Raw genomic sequence first — 24,747 nt, 5'->3', positions numbered from 1 at the left:
TGGTAATTTGCTGCATATTCAGCTGAGAGTATCCGAAGCGCGGTTTTATTCAGATTGGAACAATATGACGAGGGTGTTTCTACCAGAGTCTGTGCCAGGCCCTCAATTTGTTACAATGTACCAGTCATTTAGATGAGGGGTTGAAGAGACCAAATTTGCAGGTAATTAGATAGGTAGAAAATAAATTGTCAAAATGGCATGCAGTCTCATATAGATTGGTTGAGTGAGCAGAGTAAAATTCTGGCTCATATAGTGGGAAAATGCAGTTTTTCACTTTAGCAGTAAGAATGCTTAAATAGAGAGCAATTGCAAACTTCTGAGATGGAGAAGGATCCAGGTATTTGAATGCATGTGTCACAAAATGTTGGTATGCAGGTAATTAAGAAGTCCAATGAATACTATGCTTTATTATCATAGAATCAAAGGATCCCTACAGTGTGGAAACAGATCATATGACCCAACAAGTCTACACCAACCCTCCAAAGAGCATCTCACCCTCGCCTATCCCTGTAACCCTGCATTTCCCATGGCTAATGCACCCAACTTACACATCCCTGAACACTATGGATAATTTCACTTGGCCAATCCAACCAACTTGCACATCTTTAGACATCATAATAAGAGAAATTGAATGTAAAAGTAAGGAGGTTGTACTTCAGTTGAACAGTGAGTTGGTGAGACCACATCTTGAATCCTGTGTGCAGTAACTCTCATAAGGAAAGATCAGGTAGGTTATGTTTGTTTCAACTTGATTTCAGAAGACTGAGGAGTAATTTGGTTGAAGCTTATAAGATTCTGAATGGTATTGACAAGGAGGATGTGGAAACTCACTCTGGTAGATGTGGAAAGTATGTTTTCTCTGGTGGCTGAGTCCAAAACTAGGGGGAATTGTTTTAAAATTAGCTGTCACCCTTTTAGAATGTAAACAAGGTGATTTTTCTTTTCCATCTCTGAGGTTTGTGTAACTTTGGAATTCTGCCTCAGAAGATGGTGTCATTGGATATTTTTAAGGCATTAATACTAATGATACCTTTAATTATCAATACTCACCTTTCCAATTTGAATAAATTGATGCCTACCTACTAAATTATGATTTGTCAGTTGCACATGGATATTGCATTTCACAATACGATAGCTGAGGTGAGACGTAGAAAATGGGATGTCTGGAATATGATGAGCAGGAAGTATGTCTGTACATAAAGATTTTATTTAGAGTTATCAAAAGAAACAAATAGAACAGTCTGACTTGCACCTAAAACTTCCATTATACACTATTTGAATGTGTCTTAATGCAAAACGTATATTTGCTTGCAGCTTGGTTAAAGATAATAATTGGAAAGAGAAACAAATTACATGATCATAGGTAAGGAAAAGAGAGAAAATAACTCCATCCTGCCTAGAATGTTATTTGTTGGTGTTTTAAGTATTTAAAACAACTGATGCAAATTGACTTGTTCACTCCTTTCATATGTCACTGCCAAATCTGACACTTTCAAATGTGATGAAGTTGCAGAATGAAAGACTTGGCTATCAGAATTATAAATAATAGATAATACATCATGAAGGTTCAGTGCAACATTGCTGTTGGTGCAGAGATAATGTGTATTTGCTGCCAGAGAGTAGGGTCTTTCTGGTGCCACAGTGGTGTCCTGGAGGAATGACCAAGAGAAAAGTTTCATATGACTGAATGACCTTGGTGGTGGTAGCTCATCAAAGGCAGTAGCTACCACCCCAATGGTGGCATGCAGACAATGTGAATATCAAAGTGTCGTATTGTACGTTGGAGATATGCCCAGAACAGGATTCCAGCTAAAACCAAAGCGTGTCAAGTGCCTGGGGGGTGGACAGTGACCAATTAAAGACTGTTTGAAACTCAATTAGAAGCAAAATACTGCAAATACTGGAAATCTGGAATAAGAAAACAAAAGCTGGAGAAACTCAGTGGGTCAAGCAGCATGTGTGGAGACAAAAAGACTTAATGAGCCGAATTTGACCTTTTTTGGCTAAGCCAAAGTTATGCTAAGTTTTTGGAGGGTTTCCTACTATGTGGCCTCGGGTGTTTGCTCGCTCCATCTTACCAAATTCACTTCAGTAATAGCCTACTCCACCCCACTCCACATCCAATTTCCACCCCATTTTACATGCACCATGCCTGGAACAATTTGCCACTCACCGGATATCCCAGAATTTGCCGATATCCCTTGTGCCTGACCCATCTTTAAAAGCCCATTGTGCACCCAGACCACTGCCAGTCCAGAGGAGCTCTGCACTGTTCTTGACATGGGAGATTTCAGCAACTTGCTTTGTGGGCAAGGTCCTGGAGGACCTGCTGGATTAGGTGATGCCAACACAGGGCTCCCAGAGCCAGCAGTGAAGGCTATGACATCAGACCATGCCACTCCGGTCTAAGGTTGCCACCTAGGTTAAAGTGCCCTCAGGTATTTGGAGGAATGCTCAGCAACATCAGACGAAGGTTCACTCAACCAGAAAAAGTTCCACCATCTTCTTTCTGATACCTCATAGACATTTGTCCCTGCTAATGCACCCAGCTCCCACCGAAGCACATGCTCTATCACTCTCACTATTACCTGCATCATCTTCCCTCACTCACTGCCACTCTCTCCAACCCCAGAAACCACTAACCCTGTATGCTGTCTGCACTATCTACTCACTCATTCATGACCCATCCTCACTTGAATCAAAAATAATAGCTGTGCCCCTCATTTCTTTTTAATTCATTTGTATAATGTGCCTATCTTTCATTTTGAAAGGTCAGGTAAAGTCACCGTTATCTTGCCAGACCATAGAGCTACTCTCCCATTAGAGAGAGAGAGATAAAGGGTGGTGGTTTAACCTGAGGCTCACTGTGCCTCAGCTGAGAGGAGAGATTGAGAAGGAGAGTCCTTCATGGTAACCTGAGTCAGTGCAGGAATTGAACCCACATATTGGTGGCACTCACATTGCAAACCTGCTGTCCAGTCAACTGAACCAATCAACTCCCTTCTACGATGGCAGCCCATAAGAGGTGAGAAGGTGACAACTATGACAAGTTTCCTACCTTCATCTCTTTTCAATGACAAGGCAAACATTGCCTGGGATTTCTGACTGAGGGAAAAGTGCAAAAGGCAAGTCAAGACAATGCAAGGCAGGGATGCTGTTAGCATCCAGCTTGGATTAAAGTAAGTAAGCACTACAACAGTGAACAAAGAGCCAGAATTAAAATGGATGAAACTACTTGGGCAAGCACTTGAAATGACATAACATTGAAAGCTAATAGCCTAGTGCTAGATTTTAACAGTACAGACTCAATGGCTCAAAGGGCCTCTTCTGTACTGTATGATTCTATGATTCTATTTATTTAGGTGCAGCCTGGCCCCATCCATGAGCTGGTGCATGTCCTTGAGTGCAAAGTTTTCATGCTGCAGCATTATAATGATCGTTGGTGATGCAGCATGAGGTGCAGCGGGGGAAGTTGGTAGTGCCAGGACAAACAAAAGAAAAGATTTATGATGTAATAGAGGCCTCGGGAGATTAAGTAAGAAATGATGTCATGATGCAACAGGGACAAAGAGTGATAATGGATTGAATGAATAAATAGAAGTTGCGTCAACATGAAGTATGAATTGCCACATAAAACCATCTAGTTAGCAATATGAAGGGATGGAGAAGAAACAAACAAAAGACCAAATCAACAAAACAAAGGGAAAGAAATGCAGTAGACAGTTGTTTGCTTGGATTTTAGTAAAGTCTTTGACAAGGTTCCGCATGGTGGACTAAATAGCAAAGTTAGGTCACTTCGGATTCGGGGTGAACTTGCCAAATGGATACATAATTAGCTTAATGGCAGGAGACAGAGAGTAATGGTGGACGGTTGCTTTTCGGACTGGAGGTCTGTGACCAGCAGTGTTCCACAGGGATCGGTTCTGGGTCCTTGTTTGATTGTCATTTATATAAATGATTTGGATGAGAATTTAGAAGGCGTGGTTGGTAAGTTTGCGGATGATACCAAAATTGGTGGCATTGTAGACAGTGAAGAAGGTTTTCTAAGATTAAAATGGGATCTTGATCAAATGGATCAGTGGGCTGGAAAATGGCAGATGGAGTTCAGTCTGGTTAAATGTAAGGTATTGCTGCCACCCTCCTTTGCCTACCTCAACTACTTACCTGTCACACTACCCTCACTCATCTGCCACCCTAACTCTCACCTACCTGACAGCCCATACACTATACTGTCATCTATTTAATTTACACACTTACCTCCTCTCCGTAACTTTTAAAACAGTTTTGGGACCTTTAAATAGTGAATACTTACCATGATACGACCATGAGGGACTAAGATTTCTGTGAAAATTCGTTCTGAAGCCACCTGCATTATTTGCAGCAGAGCATCTGTTGGATATTCCAGTTTGAAAATCAGACTCAAAAATGTAATAGGAAGGTAAGCAGGTAACTTTTTGTCTGATTTGGTTTGGAAATAGGGAATGTGCGCTGGATCAGAAATTTTGGGTCGATATTCTTTACATTGTTTGACAGTTTAGCCTAACTCTAGCTTGACATCAGTGGTAGGCAGGTGAGGATACTAAGGGACAGGATCAACCAACATTTGGCTAGTCAAGGTCTGATTGGAGATAGTTGGCATGGATTTGTGCATGGGAAGTTATGTCTGACAAATCTTTTAGAGTTTTTTGAAGAGGTAACCAAGAGGATGGACAAGGGTAAGGCAGTGAATGTTGTCTATATGGACTTTAGTAAGGCCTTCAATGAAGTCCAACGTGGCAGGCTATTCATGAAAGTTAGGCCACATGGGATCCAGGGAGAGCTAGTTAACTGGATTCAAAACTGGCTTGATGGTAGAAAGCAGAGGGTGGTGGATGAAGGTTGTTTCTCGGACTGGAGGCCTGAGATTAGTTGTATGCCACAGGGGCCAGTGCTGGGACCTTTATTATTTGTTATTTACTGAAATAATCTGAATGTGAATGTTCAAGGCATGATTCATCAGTTTGCAATGATACAGAATTAGGAGGTATTGTTGATTGTGAGAAGGTTATCAAAAATTACAGAGGGATCTTGATTAGATGAGGAAGAGGGCTGAGGATTGGCAAGAGCAATTCAATATCGATAAGAGTGACACATTGACTTTTGAAAAGTCAAAACAAGGTAGGACTTATGCAGTAAATGCTTAGGTCCTGTGGAGTGTTGTGGAACAGAGGGAACCAGGAGTATAAATACATACTTTGTTGAAAGCAGCATCACTGATGGACAGGATGGTAAAGAAGGCATTTACCATACTGGCCTTCATTGGTCGAGGTATTGAGTATAGGAGTTGGGATGACTGTTGCAGTTGTATAAGTCATTGGTAAGGCCACACTTGGTGTATTGCGTACAGTTTTGGTCACCCTGTTATAGCAAAGACATAGTTAAACTTGAAAATTTGCAAAGAAGTTTAAGGAGGGTGTTGCCAGGAATAATAGATTTGAATTATTGGGAGAGGTTGGCCAGGATAGGACTTTATTCCTTGGAATGTAGAAGAATGAGATATGACCTTATTGAGGTGTATAAAATCATGAGGGGCAGGGGTAGGATGAATCCCTATAGTCTTTTTCCCACGGATAGGGAATTAAAAACTAGAGAGCATAGATTTAAGGACCTGAGGGGCAACTTCTTCATGCAAAGAGTAGTCTGTAAATGGAATGGGCTGCCAGAGACAGTGCTTGAGGCAGATACACTAGCAACATCTAAAAAGATTTCAAAAGGTACAAGAAAGAGAAGGGTCTAGAAGGATATGGACCAAATGAGGGCAATTGGAACTAGTTGAGTGGGCACCATGATAAGCATGTACCAGTTTGGGCCGAAGGGCCTGTTTTCATGCTGTATTACTCTATGATTCTATTAGTAATACACAATGAGAAGGATAGTAACAGGAGGATGTAGAAGAGTAGTGACATAGAGAGACACATGGCAGATGAAATTTAATGGAGACAAGTGTGAAGTGATGCATTTTGTTGGGAAGGTTGAGGAGAGGCAATATTAATAAATAAGTACAATTTTAAATAAGATGCAGGAACAGAAAGACCTGCAGGTGTACGTACACAGGTATTTGCAGGCAACAGGATAAAATGAGAAGGCAGACAGAATCTATATGATTAATGGTATTTAAAGACATGGTAATTATGCTAAACATTTATAATATATTGATAAGGCCCAGCAGAAATATAATGGCTATTTTGGGCAGAAAGTATTGTGATTGTGCTGTAGAAACTAACTACATTTATATTAAGGATGAAAGACTTCAGTTACTTGAAGAAACCAGAGAAACAACGAAAGGTAAGAGAAGGTTTTATACAGGGAGTCAAAATCATGAATGATTTTGATAAAGTGAATGAATAAAGAGAAATTGTTTCCAGTGGCTAAAGAGACAGTAACCAGAGGACTGACTCTATCTAAGGGAGTTGGCAAAAGAACCAGAGATGACATAAGGAAAAACATTTTATGCAATAATTGTTAATAATGTGGGATGTTCAGAATGACGGGTGGTGAAAGCAGATCCAATAATAAAGCTGGAAAAAGGGAATTGGATAATACTAAAGGTCAGGCATTTATAGGGATATCAGGAATGAATGGGGGAGTCGGACTAATCAGGAAGCTCTTTCAAAAAGCTGGCAATAGCAGCATAGGCTGAATGGCCTTCTTCTTCTACAGCTGAATTCTTCAAACTATGTAAAACTTTGCCAAGTAGTGAGATTAAGAGTGTTTTGTTTTTGTGTTTTCCTTGTTCCAAATAAAACAGATTTTACCATGAAGCACTTGCATGGTACAATCTGCCTGTAAAGTGCATAAACAACATTTTTCACTGTACCTCGGTACATGTGACAATAGTAATAATCAATCCATTCTTTTTACTATGGTTCTGAAGTTCATTTTCTTTGTTTTTAATTCTAAAAGCAGAACCTGTAAAACAATTTTTTAAAAAAAGTCAGCTCTTAAAAAAAACGTTTTAAAGATTCTTAGGTATTTTTGTTGAGCTTTGCCACGATGCTTATCTTGCATCCTTCCTGTTCTATGAGTTTTTCAGTGATAATCCAAGTACAGATAAAGGATGTTTCTTTTCTAACAAGAAAACAACCTTGCACCTTCAAGAAGAGCTTAGGAATTTGAACAAACAAGTTTTATTTCAGAATTTTCTATAAATCTGGATACATGTGCACTTTGTGCATTTGTTCACTAGCACTGGCTAGATTTGTTTCTAGAACTCTCAAGCTCATGTAAATTATAGTGCTCTTCTGAAGATCAATAATGTTAAATAGACTGATTTCAGTGACATACCTATGACATGCTTGAAACTGTTCTGAGTTCCTATTCTATTTATCAAAATGATTACTTATCTCACTTGAACAAGTATCTTGATCGGGAAATCCCTTTTTAGAAAATAATTGATGAATGATGTGGCAGAAGATTTAAACTGAACATAAGGAACAATTTGGAGAATACTTTGCAATAATCTGGGATGAGATAGTTGCCATATAATAATTCTTACAAGATTTCATTTTAAATATTTCAATTTACTGTTGTTATTAATAAGATAATTATCATGTGATGAATGCAATTATCCATGTCCTCTTCGGAAGTCAAGCAAAACCACCAAATCTTTAAAGCCTTTCATTTCACTTAATATATAATTCATAAAATAATGCATTCTTAAACCTTGTCTTTTCAGGAAGCTGTACAAAAATGGATTTGAAAATGTACAAAGCCATGCATTCAATGCAACGAAGCTGGATAAGTTGTACGTTTGGATTACTGCTTGACTTTATACAATATTTAATATGGATAGCTTTATCACAGTTGGTGCCCTTTAAAAACAATTTAAACCAGAAACTGCTATAGTTGTAATTTGTTTTGCACGTTTAGAATTCCACTTTGGCGTCTTTGAAGGACGGTACAGAAAAACAGAATGCTAAGCAGGTAGTTTGCAAGCCAGAAGATAACTCCAAGGTTTTCAATCACAGATAACTAGAATGCAAGACACAAGTGCAATACAATACCTCTTAGATTTCGGTACGACAGTTACTTATTTTCTGAATGTATTTTATGATAAAAACATCACATTATAAGTCAAAGAATTTAAAATTGGGAACTTAAGGAATTTAGTGATGACATGAGGAAATATATTTTAGGTCAATTGCAGCTTTATTAGTTGAAACAGTGCAGATAAAGATATCCAATGACCTATTTAAACACATGCTTGGAGATGGCTATTTCATGCTTATTAGTTTGTGAGGAAAGTGCATTGAAACTTTGAATACTTTTCAAACTAGTGGTAACCCAGCCCAAAGTCGTTCTCTGTTCACTAAATGCTGCAAAATTATAAACCATGAGGCAAGGAGAGGGCAAAGATTCATTTCTGTGCAATGAACAACAAAATTATGGAGATTCAACTTATAGATGCATCTATAAAGTCATTTTAAAAAATCAACATTCTTTAGAAACACATTTCTAATCTTGCTACTCCTACAACACAGAAATGATTACATCTGAGAAATTGAAATCTAATTTAACAAAAATTTGCATCAATCAATAATTCACAGAAACACAGAAAATAGGAGTAGGTGAAGGTCATTTGTCCCTTCCGATCTGCTCAGCTATTCAATATGATCAGGGCTGATCATCCAACTCAGTGTCCTGTTCCTGCTTCCTTCTCATACCATTTGTTTCCTTTAGCCCTAAGAACTACATCTAACTCCTTCTTGAAAGCATTCATCGTTTGGCCTCAACAGCTTTCTGTGGTAGAGAATTCCACAAGCTCAAAACTCTCTGGGTGAAAGAAAAATTGTCCTCAGACCTAAATGACCTTCTCCAAGGCACTAATAGAAACAGTAACAAAATACAATTTACACTGAGCCACAGCACAAAGTACTAGGACGAATGAATACAATCTTGGTCAAAGTAGAAGGTTTATGTGAGCATCTTAAAGAGAATTGAGATAGAGGGTTGGAGAGATTTAGGTTAGGGTTTCCTAATATATGGCCTCAGCAGCTAAGGGTATGCCTGGCACTTCAAAACTACAGGGGTTGTGCAGAATGCCCAGATTAGAGGACCTCAAGCATAGTAGGCTGGACTATGTAACCGAGTTGGGGAAAGATGAGGTAATGGAAAGATTTGAAAACAGGATGAGAAATTTAAAATTGAGTGGGGTTATGAGTGAATGGCACTTGCAGTGAGTTAGGATACAGGCATCAGAGTTTTGGCTGAGCTGAAGTATACGAGGAATGGAAGGTCAATTCAGTTTGAGCTGTCACTATTGTACTAATCTTCTGTCAGCTGATCAGATGATGCTTAGTCTAATAGCTGCTTATGTCTGTTGAAGGCTCCAGGAAATGTTAAAAACTTCCTCAGCTGGGGCCAATATTTTCAGGCATTCGGGATGTACATGTACTTTAAATTTCAAACTCCTTCATCCCAGCACAGTACTATCATTTTACAAAACAGCAGCATTCAGTTATGCCACTGTTCATACTAAGGACTAAACCCAGAATTTCTAAAAGGGCCAGTGCAAGAATGGATCAACAGGCAGAACTCTTGGCTCGACAGCCCAATATTGAAATAAATCAATATTTCATTGTGATTTTTTTTTACCAAATTGTGAAAATAACCAGCTTTTTGATTCTGAGTTGAAAGAGAAAGGCTCAACAGTCGAGGAATGTAACAAAAAAGCAGTGGCCAGTCTTCCTGACAGAAAGGTTTTAAAACTTCTTCTGCATATTGTTGATCCAGTCAGATCATTCTGCATCTTTAGCCAAGCTACAGTGGGTCTTTTAGTTAAATTCTTTCTTGATTTATTATTTCAGCCTTACATCTGGAAACAATAATCACATGTTCGAGATAACCTCAGGTCTTGAAAAATGCCTTCACACTTGCATTTTCAAGAAATTAAAAATTCAGGATTATTTTGCCTCTTCTGCAAAGAATTTGCTGTGAATAAATTTAAAGAATGTACTCTACATGTACATGATAAGTTGTTCTTATACTTGCTATTTTCTGATAAGCAACTCAAGGGGTTATGGCCCATTTTAAAACAGATGTTAGAATTTAAAAAAATTACAAGGGCAAATTCAAAACCACGAAGCTATTATTAAGACTAGAATTAAGGAAGTAATTTGATCTCAGGCAACGAAATGCTTACATTCATGTTCAAATTTGTCCTCTTGGACCATTCTGCTACCTCAGTGACTGTTACGAACTTTTTAGCTTTGCATGGTGATTTGGAATCATAAACCAATTTTTCCAATTCCTAAATGACCCTCCTTCCCCCAACTCAGGGTTCTGAACGATATTGTAATTCTTTTTCAAAGTTCTTTCTTCTTGTGAAACTATATCTTCTAGTTGGACTCTCACAACCTTAGACTTTATCTTAATAACTAACTGTCCGGAAACAGATGACCCGAATAAATAGTTCATCTTCAAGCTGGCAATCTGTAATGAATGGAGTGCCGCAGGGATCAATGCTGGAGTCTTATTTTTTATAATTTATAATGATGGCATGGATGAAGAGACATAGTATAATGTAGCCAAATTTGCTGACAGTACAAAAATAGATAGGAAAGCAAGTTGTGAGGAGAACTGAAAGAATCTACAAAGGATTACAAAAAGATTAAGTGGGCAAATGGATGATAATGTGGGAAATGTGAGGTTGGCCACTTTGTTGGGAAGAGTAGTAAAGCAGAATATTATTTAAATAGAGATAGAGAGACTGCAGAATGCACAATAGTATTGTAGAGTACTCAACAAGTCATAATAAAGATTTTATTGTAGTAGCCATTCCTGGTATGATTAATCATATGCTTTTTCTACCATCAGCCTTTAATAAACACAGAATTATTTATTTATTATAAAACAAAACTTACGCAGTGAAAATGCAGAATTGGTTAACATAGGTAATTTGTAATACAAACATAAAAATGTTCACCCCTCTAAAGAAATCCAAACACGAACACACAAACCCATACCTAATCACACCAGGAAAATAGGAAAGAAAAGATTCCTGCAGAGGTTCTCTTTGAGACATAAACACTTTTGGCCAGTAAGTCTTAGTTCTTAAAGGAGAAAAATGAAGATAAGGTGTGAAACTTTCAATGATGAATGTTGACCTGACATGTGCAGACCACTGACACCAACACAGTGATCTTTGTGCTCATGATCTTTGCAAATGCAGCTTGCTCTGGAAATACAGGATTCTTCTTAACACTCTTTAAGAGTGTAATCGGGTTTCACAACATGGATTCACAACAAGGATTTTTTTCAACTAAATATCCAAAATTATCTCCAATACTGCAAAACATTGTTCACACCAAACGGCCATGAAATTCAGTCAATTAAACAGACCTTTTTCCTGAAGTTAGTTCAAGCAACCAAGACCAGCAATTATCTCGAATAATGTGGTTTACAACGTATTCCCTGTATTTTCTTTAAAAAAAGTTCTTTTCTGAGTTTTCATTAACCTTGAAAAGAAATGAATTCAGGTATCTCATTTTGACTCAAGTCCACAAATGCTATTAAATACGAACCCACATTACATTCACATGTGGCTTAATTGAGTAGCTACCACAGCTAGTCATATAACCAGACACCATTGGCCAGCTAATAAAATGTGAGGCTGGATGAACACAGCAGGCCAAGCAGCATCTCAGGAGCACAAAAGCTGACGTTTCGGGCCTAGACCCTTCATCAGAGAGGGGGATGGGGAGAGGGAACTGGAATAAATAGGGAGAGAGGGGCAGGTGGACCGAAGATGGAGAGTAAAGAACATAGGTGGAGAGAGAAACTTGAATTCTGAGGATAGATTGAAGAAGTTGGGACTGTTCTCCTTGTATAGAAAAAGACTGAGATGAAATTTAATAGAGGTTTTCAAATATTGAGTGGGCTGGATACAGTAAATGAGACATGCTGTTACTGCTTGTAAAAGCAATAAAGAACAAGAGAGCATAGATTTAAAGTAATGTGCAAATTGAAGCAAGGGTGATATTAGAAAAATTTTTTTCAGAAAGCGAGCAATTATGGTTTGGATTGCATGGCCTGGAAATGTGTTGACAGATTCAGCTGTGGCATTCAAGAGAGCATTGGTTGATTCTTTGGATAGAAATGGTGTGAAGGGATCTGATTTAAAGGCAGGGGATCGGCACTAGTTAATTGAACTGGTGCGGCCGCGTGCGCCAGGTCACCTCCTTCTGTGATAACAATTCCATGATTCTGTGAAGTATATTCTTTATATCCTCGAACATTTAACAAATTCTAATTTTTTTTTTAATTGCAGGGAACTTAATGATAATAAAAATTTAAGGACAATACACAATGATGCTTTTAGAGGAGCTATTGGACCAGACGTATTGTAAGTCACAACAACTTATATTAAATAATGGAACTATGTTTTTTCTGCTATGTGCTGAGGACTTGTGGATACTCAATAAATTGACATGGTAGGTGGAGGGGGAAAGACTGATGGTGGAAGTGAACACATAATGGTAGAGGAGGCATGAGAATGGGTGGAAGGCATTAGGTTGCATGGGTTGTCATGAGTGGTGTATAGGGAGTGCATGGGTATGAGGGGGAATGAGAGGTACAAGAATTTTTTTATAATTTTTCTTTTTAGAAAGGCAAAATAACCTTTTGGATCTGGTCCCAGACCACCTTTGCTGGAGGTAAAGGATTTGCTTTGGAGATAAGGCACATTTTGAGATTAGGAAAAGGCTTGCTTGCACATGAAATACATCTGAGCTCTTGGGGATACCAAGTTTTCCAAATGAATGTGTGGAGTAAAAGAAAAACACCGCTAGCTGCTTCACAGACCATGTCCATATTAAACTATTACAGGATTCTTGATGCATCACTTCTGTCCCAAACTACCATTTTCGCATTGGGGTTCCTATTGATAGGCAGCTCAAATTGCTAAATTGCAAATGTAGCAAACATTTGTCAACATAAGTGGTGTTCATTTTTATGGGTCTTTGAGAACTTAAGTGAAATGAATTAATTGAAGCAGTTTCAATGAACTGAATATTTGTTTTATTGAGAGTGTATACATTATTTTCACTACCATCAATAGACTGGTGACCTTATTTTCAGTAATGGTGCTGTCTGATTAATACTGATGCTGGATAATGGATGTGTTGGCATGGAAAGGAAAAGGGAAAGGCAAAACACACTTGATAGAGGATTTGAGTTGGTACTGAGTTTACATAGGAACTATAAAGGGCCATGGGACATATTGAAAGCTTATGAAGTAGGAGGTGACCTGAGAGATTGAGTAGATTGATGTGGGGGTGAGTGGTCATGAGGGATGGATATACAGATGTAAGGTGGCACATGGGTTATGAGGGTTATTGTTTTGGTAACAAAGACACTAAATTGGTTTAGAGGATACAAGAGCCATGGAGAGTGTGTTCAGGGGAATTGAATTAACTTTATTGCCACATGAATACATTTGAATACAGTGAAAAGTTTACAAGTCACCTCTTATGGTACCGTCTTAGGTGCAAAGGTACCTAGGTACAGATTCTTGAGTACAAATTCTTAGAGAAAAATTCATTAGAAAACTAAAGAAATAAAACGTCCAGCAATACAGATCTTCAAAAATACAAAATCATAGTAATAAATTAGAAACATAAGGAAATAAAATAAAATAGTCCTCCGTGATAATAAAGAAAAGAAATTTTAAGAAAGGGATTTTAAGACAAAGTCCACTTAATCCATTTCTGGTTTTGGGCTCGAGGACTGGAACCCTCCCATTGGAATCCCGGGCTGGACCCACCGCGAAGCTTTAAAAAACTGGCATGGGGCCTGGAGAGTGATGATGTAAGAGCAAGAGAGACAGTTATCTGTATTGACTTTTATTTTTAAACTTTAAACAAAGGGCCTGACCCCCGAAACAGGCTTTCTGCCTGACACATTTTGGAGATAGTGTTGCCCAGTCCATCTCCAAAGCTAGCAACTCTCCTGAATGAAAATTCAAAGCACGGGCAGCCATTTTGAAAGGTGGATTGATGAGCAGGGATTTCTTTTTACTGGTCACTCTGGACCCAGAGATGTAAATAAGCACCTACTGCTCTCAGAAGCTGACAACCAGAAGGAAATTCTAATGAATTGTAGTGAAGGATAATGTTAAATTTGAGCACTTATGATTTTGCTATTACCCCTTCATAATAGATAAACAATACGATGTAACCAATAGGATTACAGTTTTTAAAATTATGTATGTGTAGCCATGCACCAGGTAAAGCATAACGAGATTCTATATGTGTGCATGTACTTATAAATAATAGGAAAAAATCATTGTGCATATCCAAAGTGGAAAATGGGAAATACACTCCCTAACTTAATGAAATATTACAGTTACTGGATTAAAATTATTAAATCAGATCCAAAACCCTGCCATTAATACCATTATAACCTGCTCTCAACAATAGACCAGTGAATGAGGCATCACTGACCAACAGAGTTAGTTTGCTCTCTGACATTCTGAATCAATAAAGTCATTGATATCCGAGTGCATACTTTTGTCCAACAATTGGGCTGGATAATTGTTTTTCACGCAGCTGATGAGATGGGCCAACCAACCTCCCCTTACAATGTAAATCTTTTATATTTCTATGAGATTCCTGGCCCAGATATTGCCTCAGTGAATTTCTGCATGCATAGTGCTGTTTCCTGCCAATCTATTTGAATTATTTCTGTGATATACAGTGCCATTAGTCAATATCCCATTGAACAAGTACAATCATCACATAATCTAGATGGCGCAAATTGATGATTATGCAAGGAATGGGAAAATCCAGAACATAAATCCAGAAATTCAGCAACTCACCATGGCTCCTCTGTCAATACCATCCAACCCCATAACTGCCACAGTCTAGAAGGACAACAGCAGCAGATGCAAATTAACACCTCCACCTGCAAGTTCCCCTGCAAACCATACACCATCTTGACTTGGAACTGTATATCTGTTCCTTTACCTTTACCAAATCAAAATTGTGGAACTCCCTTCCTAACAATGCACCTACACTCCAAAGACTAAAGTGATGATCGTGGGGGTCAGGGTAGTAGGGGATCAGGTTGATAGAATTTTGGGAGGCATGTATCAAGAGTCATGGTCCAAATGCAGAGTAAGTAGAGTTGAGTTACAGATCCGCCATGATCTACTGGAATGGGAAACAAGCTTGTTGACTGAGCTACTCTTTTTATATTTGCTGTTAATGGTTATGTTCGGACAGTAAATATGCATCAACAAGATGTAAGACAGCCAAGCAGAATTTCTGACTCAGCAAGTTAACGGATTGGAAAATGATCCCTTTCAGGTGTTCTGAATGTGCCCCTGAATAGCATCAAACCATTTACGAGATCCAAAAGAACAGATCATTTCCTCTGTTTCAGCAAATGTCAGAAAGGAGACCAGATGGCTGTTAATGCAATTATAGTAGAAGATTGCTTTTGCTTATTACTTGTTTACTTGATCATTGGACTGACATGCTGTCTAGTTCAGATAAAAGTTAATTGTTCTGAATTCTGACTTTTTGAAGCAGTGAAGATACTTCAGTGTTTTTGAGTACTTAAGACTGACACTATTGTTCAATGTTATGTTTATTGACTTGGTTGCTAATCCTTCAATTGTAATATATCAAATGAAATTCTCTTTTTATTGAGAAACCTGGCTAAATGGCGATGGTCATAGATTCATAGAGTTTTTATAGCACAGAAAGAGGCTGTTTTGCCCATTGAGTCCACATCTGCCATCAATCTATTCTCATCATATTTTCCATCACTTGTACTATAACCATGGTGAATAGTGCCAGTCACCAACACTGTTGAGAAAAGTAAGAAAGATGGAAAATGTGGTGGTTCAGTGACACTAAGCTACAGTATTTAACACCCTTGGGTTACAGCATGAAGAAAATTTAGGAAAAAAATTAGGAGGACATTAGGAGTGGAGTTGTTGATTTGCTTGCCGAGCTGGTAGGTTGGTTTGCAGACATTTTTGTCCCACACTAGGTGACATCATCAGTGTGTCTCTGATGAAGCATTGTTGGTCTGTCCTGCTTGTTATTTATCTGGTCCAGTTTGATGTGGTGGTTGGCCTCGTTTCCAGTTCTGCTTCATAGTGGTTGGTATATGGGGTCTATTTCCACATGTTTGTTAGAGTTCTGGGTTGAGTACCAGGCCTCTGGGAATTCCCATGTGTGTCTTTAGTTGACTTGTCTCAGGATGGTTACATTGGCCCAGTCGAATTTGTGGCCTTCTTTGTCCAAGTGTATGGAAACAAGTGATTGTTGGTCATGTCACTTCGTAGCTGGTTGGTGCTCATGTACCCTAATAACTAGTTTTCTCCCGGTCTGTCCGATGTGGTATTTGTGGCAGTCCTTACATGGGATTTTATGTACAAGGTAGGTCCTGTTAGTTGTGGGTGTGTGATCCTTTGTTCTTATCAGTAGTTGTCGCAGTGTAGCTGTGGGTTTGTAAGCTACCACAATTCCTAGTAGGTTGGAGTTGTCTGGTGGTCACCTCTAATACATTCTTAATGTATGGCAGGGCATGCTGTGTCTTCCTGTTGTTGGCTGCTGAGTAAATACCGAAGGACTACATTTTGTAGGTAGCCAGTGCTTTTAAAGATGCTGTGGAGGTGTTCTCCTTCAGCTTTGTGCAGTTCCCGGGTGCTCAGTGCGTTAAAGTTGTTTTGATCAGAGTTCTGATGCAGCTCTGTTTGTGGGTATTGGGGTGGTTGCTGTTGTAGTTATGTATTTGGTCCATATGGGTGGCCTTCCTGTATATGCTGGCCTGGAGCTCATCCTGATGATCAGTAATGCAAAGATTAGAATGGACAGTCCTTCCAACTATCCAGCAAAAACTATAGCTTCGCCATGTGGATGACACAGTTGTCATTATCAAGCGCACAAAACTGGAGGAAACCCACCAACATCCTCACCAGCATAAAATTCACCAGGGAAGAGGAGAACAACAACAGACTTCCATTTCTGGACATAATGGTCGAACGAAGGGCTAACAGTAAGCTCCAGACCAGCGTATACAGGAAGGCCGCCGCCACGGACCAAATATTTAACTACAACAGCTACCACCCCAACACCCACCAACAGAGTTGCATCAGAACTCTGTTTAAGAGAACCATAACACACTGCAGCACCCAAGAGCTGCGCAAAGCTGAAGAAAAACACCTCTGCAGCATCTTTAAGGACACAGTTACCTACAAAGCGTAGTCTGTCAGTACTTACTCAATGGACAACAACAGGAGTACACTAGTCACCCTGCCATACATCAAGAGTGTACCAGAGTTGACCACCAGAGTACTGAAACCACGAGGAATTGTGGTAGCACACAAAACCACGACTTCATTACAATAACTACTGACAAGAACGAAGGATCGCATACCCACAACTAACCAGACCAATGTTATATATAAAATCCCATGTAAGAACTGCCACAAACACTATGTAGGACAGACCAGCAGAAAACGAGCTATCAGGGTACATGAGCACCAACTGACTACCAAGAGACACGACCAACTTCCACTCATTTCTATACACTCGGACAAAGAAGGCCATCAATTCAACTGAGACAACATAACCATCCAAGGTCAAGCCAACCAAAGACACGCATAGGATTTTCTAGAGGCCTGGTACTCAACCCAGAACTCTATCAATGAACAAGTGGAAATAGACCCTATATGCCAACCACAGTGAAGCAGAACTGGGAATGTGGCCAACCACCGCATCAAACCAGACCACATAAATAACAAGCGAGACAGACCAGTAACGCTTCAATGAAGGTGCACTGATGATGTGATCTAGTATGGGATATAAATGTCTGCAAACCAACCTACTAGCTCAGCAAACAAATCAACAACCCCATCCTCAACCCGAGCTCCGAATCTTCTCAAAAACTTTAAGGACCTTAGGCAACTTCAGTACTTGGAGAAAGAACAGTTTAAAGTGCAAAACAGTTTATTAAGTATTGGTTTCAACATACTGTAGATATAAGGAAGGAGTGTGAGATAAGTGGTAAATTCACAGCAATGACAATAATTAATAAATATAAGTAAAGGAAAGGGAATTTCCACTGAGAACTCGGAATCTGGGGCAACATGTCTTTTTTTTACAACAGCTCTAACATAGATTACTCATAACTTGATTAGTAAAGATAAAAATGTACAAATATTTTGTTTTATCACAGGGATGTTTCCTCAACAGCACTTGAGCACTTTCCATCTTATGGATTGGAATTTATTCATAAGCTTACTGCACGTTTCACATACTCACTGAAAAGGTTCCCATCACTGGAAAAGTTTGCTAATTTGATGGAAGCAAATTTGACATATCCCAGTCACTGCTGTGCATTCAAAAACTGGAAAAAATCAAATGGGTAAGTTCATGTAATGCTGTCACCTTCCTAATCTGTGTTCCACACTAGAGAATTATTCAAGTTGTTATGATTATTCGAAATGAGCTGTTCTTCAGTGTCGGAGTAAGGTAGATATAAAGTAATTCAAACTGTCAAATCAAGAGTGGTCATGAACGGAGTCAATAACTGTTGATGGAATTTGAAATCCACGCCACATTGGTACAAACATAGATATTCATTAGTCAAGATACAAACACTAGTGTATTATAGCCTTCTTTCCTGCCCTTCAAATCTCTCCTTTGGTAAAGGAAATGGCCCAATATGAAAGGTAAAGTTCCCACAGTCCCACTCTCTTATGAGAGAGAAACAACTCGTTTAACCTGAGGATTACCACACCTCAGACGAGGAGTGCACTTGAGAAAATGGGGCCTTCATAGTGATCTCAGCTAGTACATGAACTGAATCTGCACTGTTAGTATCTTTCTGCATCACAAAACAACTTTCCAGCCAAGTGAGCTAACTGATCCCCATTGTGAAATACTATTGGCAATAGAGATATCTTTTTTAGGGGTACTGTTAACTTAGCCAAGCTGATGGGAAATAAAGTGATCCTGTCAGTCACCTATTTCACACCTAAAAAATATCACCTCTGTAGCTAGTGGAATATAAAATTCAGCTATATGGTGGGTGGCTGACCAGATCCCATCAGTTTCTGACAGACATATTAGGTTAAAATTGACTCCTTTATGTACTCCAATAATTTCCCATGTTTTAAATTGTTATTAGCTTTCAGAAAGTCCATATGCACCAAGTAAAGTGTGTTTCCTTCATCCACCATATTAGTCAACTCCTCAAAGGAAGCTTAGGTTCATCCAGCAGGGCTTTTGACTCATGTGTTAGCTACATCCAAGTGTTTTCTTGTCATTTAAATATTCAAAACTTTAAATATAGTTAAGAAAACACAAATTTTCCCGAGTTCAAAATACTAACTGTAATTTCCAAAATACTTATATCAGAACTTGTTACACAGTGCTCAATGAGGCAATTAAATACTATTTAAAGCCTCCAAGACAATAAAGTGGAAGATAATTAAGATGCCCTGTTGTGAGTGTGGCTTATGATTCAATTAGGATTTCTTGATCACCAATGAGAGATGAATTTCAAAATGTTTTTAATGAATTTTACCTGTTGGGTGCCTCTTAACATTGAGGCAACTTTAAGTTGAGCCCGTGATAGGACAAATTCAGTAGACAATAAGCATTTTCCAGTTCTGCAGGTTTAACCTGCGACATGAAAGAAATTTATCCTTCTTAAACTAAAGCCGAGCAAATAATTCCTGGCAAGCTCACAGAGGGCTTGTGATTTTAAGTGATAAATAACTGACACCATGATTTTACCAAGATCCAATCTTATTGTCAGTGTCTTGATCTGAGCTGGAGAGACAGTAAGACAATAAGATTCACCACCCAAAACAGGATCAAGGACACAATGTTGATGAACTACACACTCCCTATCACTGTAATGCAATCTTTGCAAAATGAGTCCATGAGTGGATTTTGGTCAAGTCATGGATTGAGATTAATTACTGGCTGTCTTCTTGAGATACACTGTAAAGATTGGCATGCATGTATGTAGGATGGCTAAGAGTATGTGGCCTTTCCCAAAGGCTTGATGCCCTCCAGTGAGGAAAAGGGCAGGGAGGAAAGCAAGCAGTTTTGGATACAGTTGATTGTTCCTTTCCCTTCAGACAGAATTCCATGCCCATATTTTTATACAACTTTTCGAAGTCATGCGAAGTTGCAACAGGAAAAGTAGCTGCAGATCAGGATTTTGTCACCAGCCATGAACAGAATAAGATATAGTAAGTATGGTTCTAAACATCAAAACATAAAATAATTAATTGAATCACTTTTGCTCGCCAACCACATTTTTGTAGGATCAGAAACAACTTAAAATGTATCTTAACCTCTGACAACTTCATTACACATGTTTCACATTCTATCAATAAGAACTGGGTTCAGCTTAGTGTATTTCAAAAATGTTGCATTAAATTTTGATTTAGCTAAATATCTAGTTAGCTCTTCCCTTCATTACTCTATAAGCATCCACTAGGTTATATCTAAAATATTACAGGCATAATACTAAGAATACTTCTAGAAAATTAAATGACCCACTACTGATCAATTGTGTGGGCTACTGCTAACAATGAAACAAACTTCCTTGAAGACTAAACCTAAATAAGGTGTTCCACATTTGCTAAATGTCAATTCTTAAATAGGACACATAAATTAGGAGGCCAAACTTAGAAGAGGCAGACACCTCAGAGCTCTGTAGGTCTGAATGAAGTGAGTGAAATAGGAAAAGACAACGACAAGGAAGAGTTGAAAACAGATGAAGCTTTTAAAATTGAGACCAAGCTGGTCTGGGAGCCAGTGTGGGTCAGTGAGTAGCACTTAGTACAAGACAGTATACAAGCAGTGGGGTTTAGACTCAGCTCAAATTTATGAAACATGGAAGATGGAAGGCCCAGCAGAAGAGTATGGAATACTAAAGAGTGTAGGTAACAAAGGCATGGGTAAGGATTGTGTGATAGATGAGCTGAGGCAGGTTGGAATGGAATAATGTTACTAAGCTGGGAATAGGCACTCTAGGTAACATTACATTGATGGAAGCTCACTTGGGGTCAGAAAAGCTTCTGTCTTCCCAATATTAGGAAGAATTTGTGAGTGTAGAGATTTTCTGCATGGAATGAATTATAATGGGCTCTTTGATCTTCCTCATCACTCAATACTATGTGATCCTCCAAAGTAAAATTAATTTGAATAGGTAGTTGAATTTTACTTGGGTGCACAATAGCTCAGGATTAGTGCTAAATTCTCAGGAGAGATTTGTAAGTATAATTTCTAAGGAAAAAGGCAGTGTCATGATGGAGAATAGGGAATGTTTTTCTGTGGCTAATGCATGTTGGTTTACCAGTTTTAACATGGCTGATATGAACAACTAAGTTATAAAAACAAGTAAAACGTAATTGTTTAATACCAGTGCTTAAAATCCATGTGGATGGCAGGCAAATTTGCTCCTTATAAATTCCCAAAATGCCTAGGAAAATGAAATCATTGAGGTGACCAATGAGAAAAGGTCAGCCTGTGAGAAGAATTGTCAGAATCTGTGAATAACTGCTCCTTCAGATATAGCATTGGTCTCTTCTGCATTTACTGCTGATAACCTGCAAAGTGAGGGAGATGAGCAACAAAGTATGGAAATGAGGCTGCAGAAGTGAGAGAGGGACTGTAACAGGCAGGGAGGCACTGTAAAGGAAAGAAGAGGGGTATAACGTGAAAGGAGGAGTTGAAAAATGGTGTGAGAAATATGCAAAACAGAATGAGGATTTGTCAAAGGAGACTGAGAGGCAGCAAATAAGAGTGAGGGGTTACAAAAGGGTGACAGTAGTTTTAAGTCCTTCAACAAAGGAATATTCCATGAACTGAGAACCAGAAAAACTGAAATAATTAATTTCCTGTAAGTAAAAACAAAACTATAGCTTGAAGACGTAGAAGTTCAGAAGTTATTATATAGGAAAAATATAGTTGGTGCTGATGTAGTCAACACGGTATCAATTGGGCAATTTAATACTGAACAGTCTTATTTCATTAAAAATTGCATTTATGTATTATCACATAGAGGCATAGAGTCATACAGCACAGAAACAGACACTTCAGTCCAATTTTTCAAGCTGATCGTAATCCCAAACTAATGTAGTCCCACCTGCCTGCTCCTGGCCTATATCGCTCCAAACATTTACTATTCACGTACTCATCCAAACGTCTTTTAGACATTGTAATTGTACCACCTCTTCCTCTGGAGTTCATTCCACACACAAACCACCTCTGTGTAAAAACTTTACCCCTCACCTCTTTTTTTAAATCTCTGTCCTCTCATCTTGAAAATGTGCCCCCTACTTTTGACATCCCCCAATCTACTGAAAAGACAACTTCCATTAATTCTATTCATTTACCTCATTGTTTTATAAATTTCTATAAGGTCACCTCTCAAACTTCTACGCTCCAGTGAAAAAAGTGCCATCTCAAAGCATATTACATATTGGGAATTATTTGAGGTGTAGAGACTATGCTATAGACAAGTATGGAACCACTTAGCTATGGCATCACCAGTCTGTGGAATGATTTTGTTTTTGGTCTGTATAAACTTGTGTGTCAGTTCTTCTTTTTAAAAGATGCATTTATTGCTAACTAACACCTGTTCTCTTGTGTCAGTTCGGATTCCGTAGTGTAAAGGAAATTAATGCCTTTCCAGTGTGTTGTGGCATTGGAGCCATTTATAAACGATACTTGGCTACAACTTCATCTGCAGACTGCCTTTTGACGAAAATCCCCTCCACAATGGTGGCTGTTAGTTGTGACCATTCTTTAATATAAACATTTTAAATGGAACTGGTGGGCACCAACCGCTGAAGGACTTGTTAGGTGCTGATTGCAGTGCCGAGGTTTTATGGTCTTTTTCATCTTTGACAAATAACTAAATATCATTCTACTTTATTAATGGCATTATCATTTATCAATCCCTTAAGTGAGCTTTTTATAAACAATACAACCCTTGCACTTACAATGTGATGGATGAAGGAAACTGAATTGGTTGGTGTTTTGAAATACTGCTATAACATGACTATTTGAAACACAAAACCTGTTAGACTGTGGATTTACCTTTTGTACCCATCTACTAAAAAATGGTCATTTCTTTATCTGCTTGTAGTTTCAGCAATGACTATTTTCATCTTAGTCTACCACCATCACAATTTGGACAGAAGAGTTTACATAATATTTCTGCAGGAATGAAGAAATATCCTTCCACACAGAATTATTCACACTTTCTGGAAAATAACCCTGCTGACGAATATGAAGACTTAGAAGAAATATATGAAAATGCAGTATCTTTTGATTATAGCTTTTGCCATGCAAAGGAAGATCTCATCTGTACTCCAGAACCAGATGCCTTCAATCCATGTGAAGATATAATGGGATACAACATTCTAAGAGTTCTTATATGGTTCATTAACATTCTTGCTATTGTGGGTAACTTTGTTGTTTTTATTGTTTTGGTGATTAGTCAGAATAAGCTTACGGTCCCACGTTTCCTCATGTGCAATCTTGCTTTTGCCGATCTCTGTATGGGTCTCTATTTGCTACTTATTGCGTCCATTGATTTGAGTACCAAAAGCCAATATTACAACTACGCTATAGACTGGCAGACTGGAGCTGGGTGTGCCAGTGCTGGCTTCTTTACTGTTTTTGCAAGTGAGCTCTCTGTGTACACACTGATGGTGATTACCTTTGAAAGATGGCACACAATTACACATGCCATGCAGATGGACAGGAAGCTCCGTTTAAGGCATGCTGTACTGATTATGTTCGGAGGCTGGGTATTCTCTCTTAGTGTGGCAACACTACCACTTGTAGGAATCAGCAATTACATGAAAGTTAGCATCTGTTTGCCCATGGATATAGAAACTCCTGTTTCCCAGGCTTATGTTATATTCCTATTAGTACTGAATGTTATTGCCTTTGTTATAATTTGTGTCTGCTATATCAAAATATATTTAGCTGTGAAAAACCCTGATTTTGTTTCTAAAAATAGTGATACAAAGATTGCCAAACGAATGGCTATACTAATATTTACAGACTTTATGTGTATGGCTCCAATATCATTTTTTGCTATTTCAGCAGCTTTTAAGTCACCCTTCATTACAGTGACTAATGCTAAAATTTTGCTAGTATTGTTTTATCCACTCAACTCTTGTGCAAATCCATTTCTCTATGCAATCTTCACAAAAGCATTCAGAAGGGACTTCTTCATCCTATTGAGCAGGTTTGGTTACTGTGAAATGCAGGCACAAATTTATAAAACTGACTATTCAAGCTCCAAGAGTGCCACCAGGGAAAACTCAGGTGCAGCTGTCAAGCTAACAACATTCAGTACACAGGATTTACCAGTCAATGCAACTGCTGAATTTTGTTGTAAAGAATGCTGACAACAGTCACGTTGTACATTTCCTCCCCTTCTCTGCTGAAGGTGTTGGCTCATTTGGGGTTGGATTCACAGGCAGTAGCAGTAATCTATAACCTTGCCCAAGTGCCCATTTCACAATTAGGAGCCTCTGCATCAGACTCTTTATAAGGGCACCAGAACTGAACCTGATGCTGCGCAAACTCTGCATATACAACCTAAGGCAAGAACCCTGGTCAATTATCCCTTTCCTCGCCCAGGAATATTGAGGCTGTGTAGTAGCTAATTGCTACTCAGGCTGAGATCACTAAAGATTAGCAATCAAATCTG

At 38.6% G+C, this 24,747-nt stretch overlaps 1 protein-coding gene across 1 annotated transcript in view; it reads left to right on the top strand.

The window, feature by feature from the left end:
- LOC125454874 (lutropin-choriogonadotropic hormone receptor-like) overlaps positions 1-24,442 on the top strand; it is a 153,638-nt gene extending 129,196 nt beyond the window's left edge. Inside the window, exons 9-12 of the mRNA XM_059648852.1 lie at positions 7,715-7,783; positions 12,308-12,382; positions 18,229-18,401; positions 23,295-24,442. Of these exons, the coding sequence (XP_059504835.1) occupies positions 7,715-7,783; positions 12,308-12,382; positions 18,229-18,401; positions 23,295-24,442 (1,465 nt within the window). The remainder of the gene's footprint in view (positions 1-7,714; positions 7,784-12,307; positions 12,383-18,228; positions 18,402-23,294) is intronic.
- Positions 24,443-24,747: the final 305 nt, after the last annotated feature.

This window comes from Stegostoma tigrinum, chromosome 9, assembly GCF_030684315.1.
Source record: "Stegostoma tigrinum isolate sSteTig4 chromosome 9, sSteTig4.hap1, whole genome shotgun sequence".
Lineage (NCBI taxonomy): Eukaryota > Metazoa > Chordata > Chondrichthyes > Orectolobiformes > Stegostomatidae > Stegostoma > Stegostoma tigrinum.
This window is presented reverse-complemented; position numbering and strand designations above follow the sequence as displayed.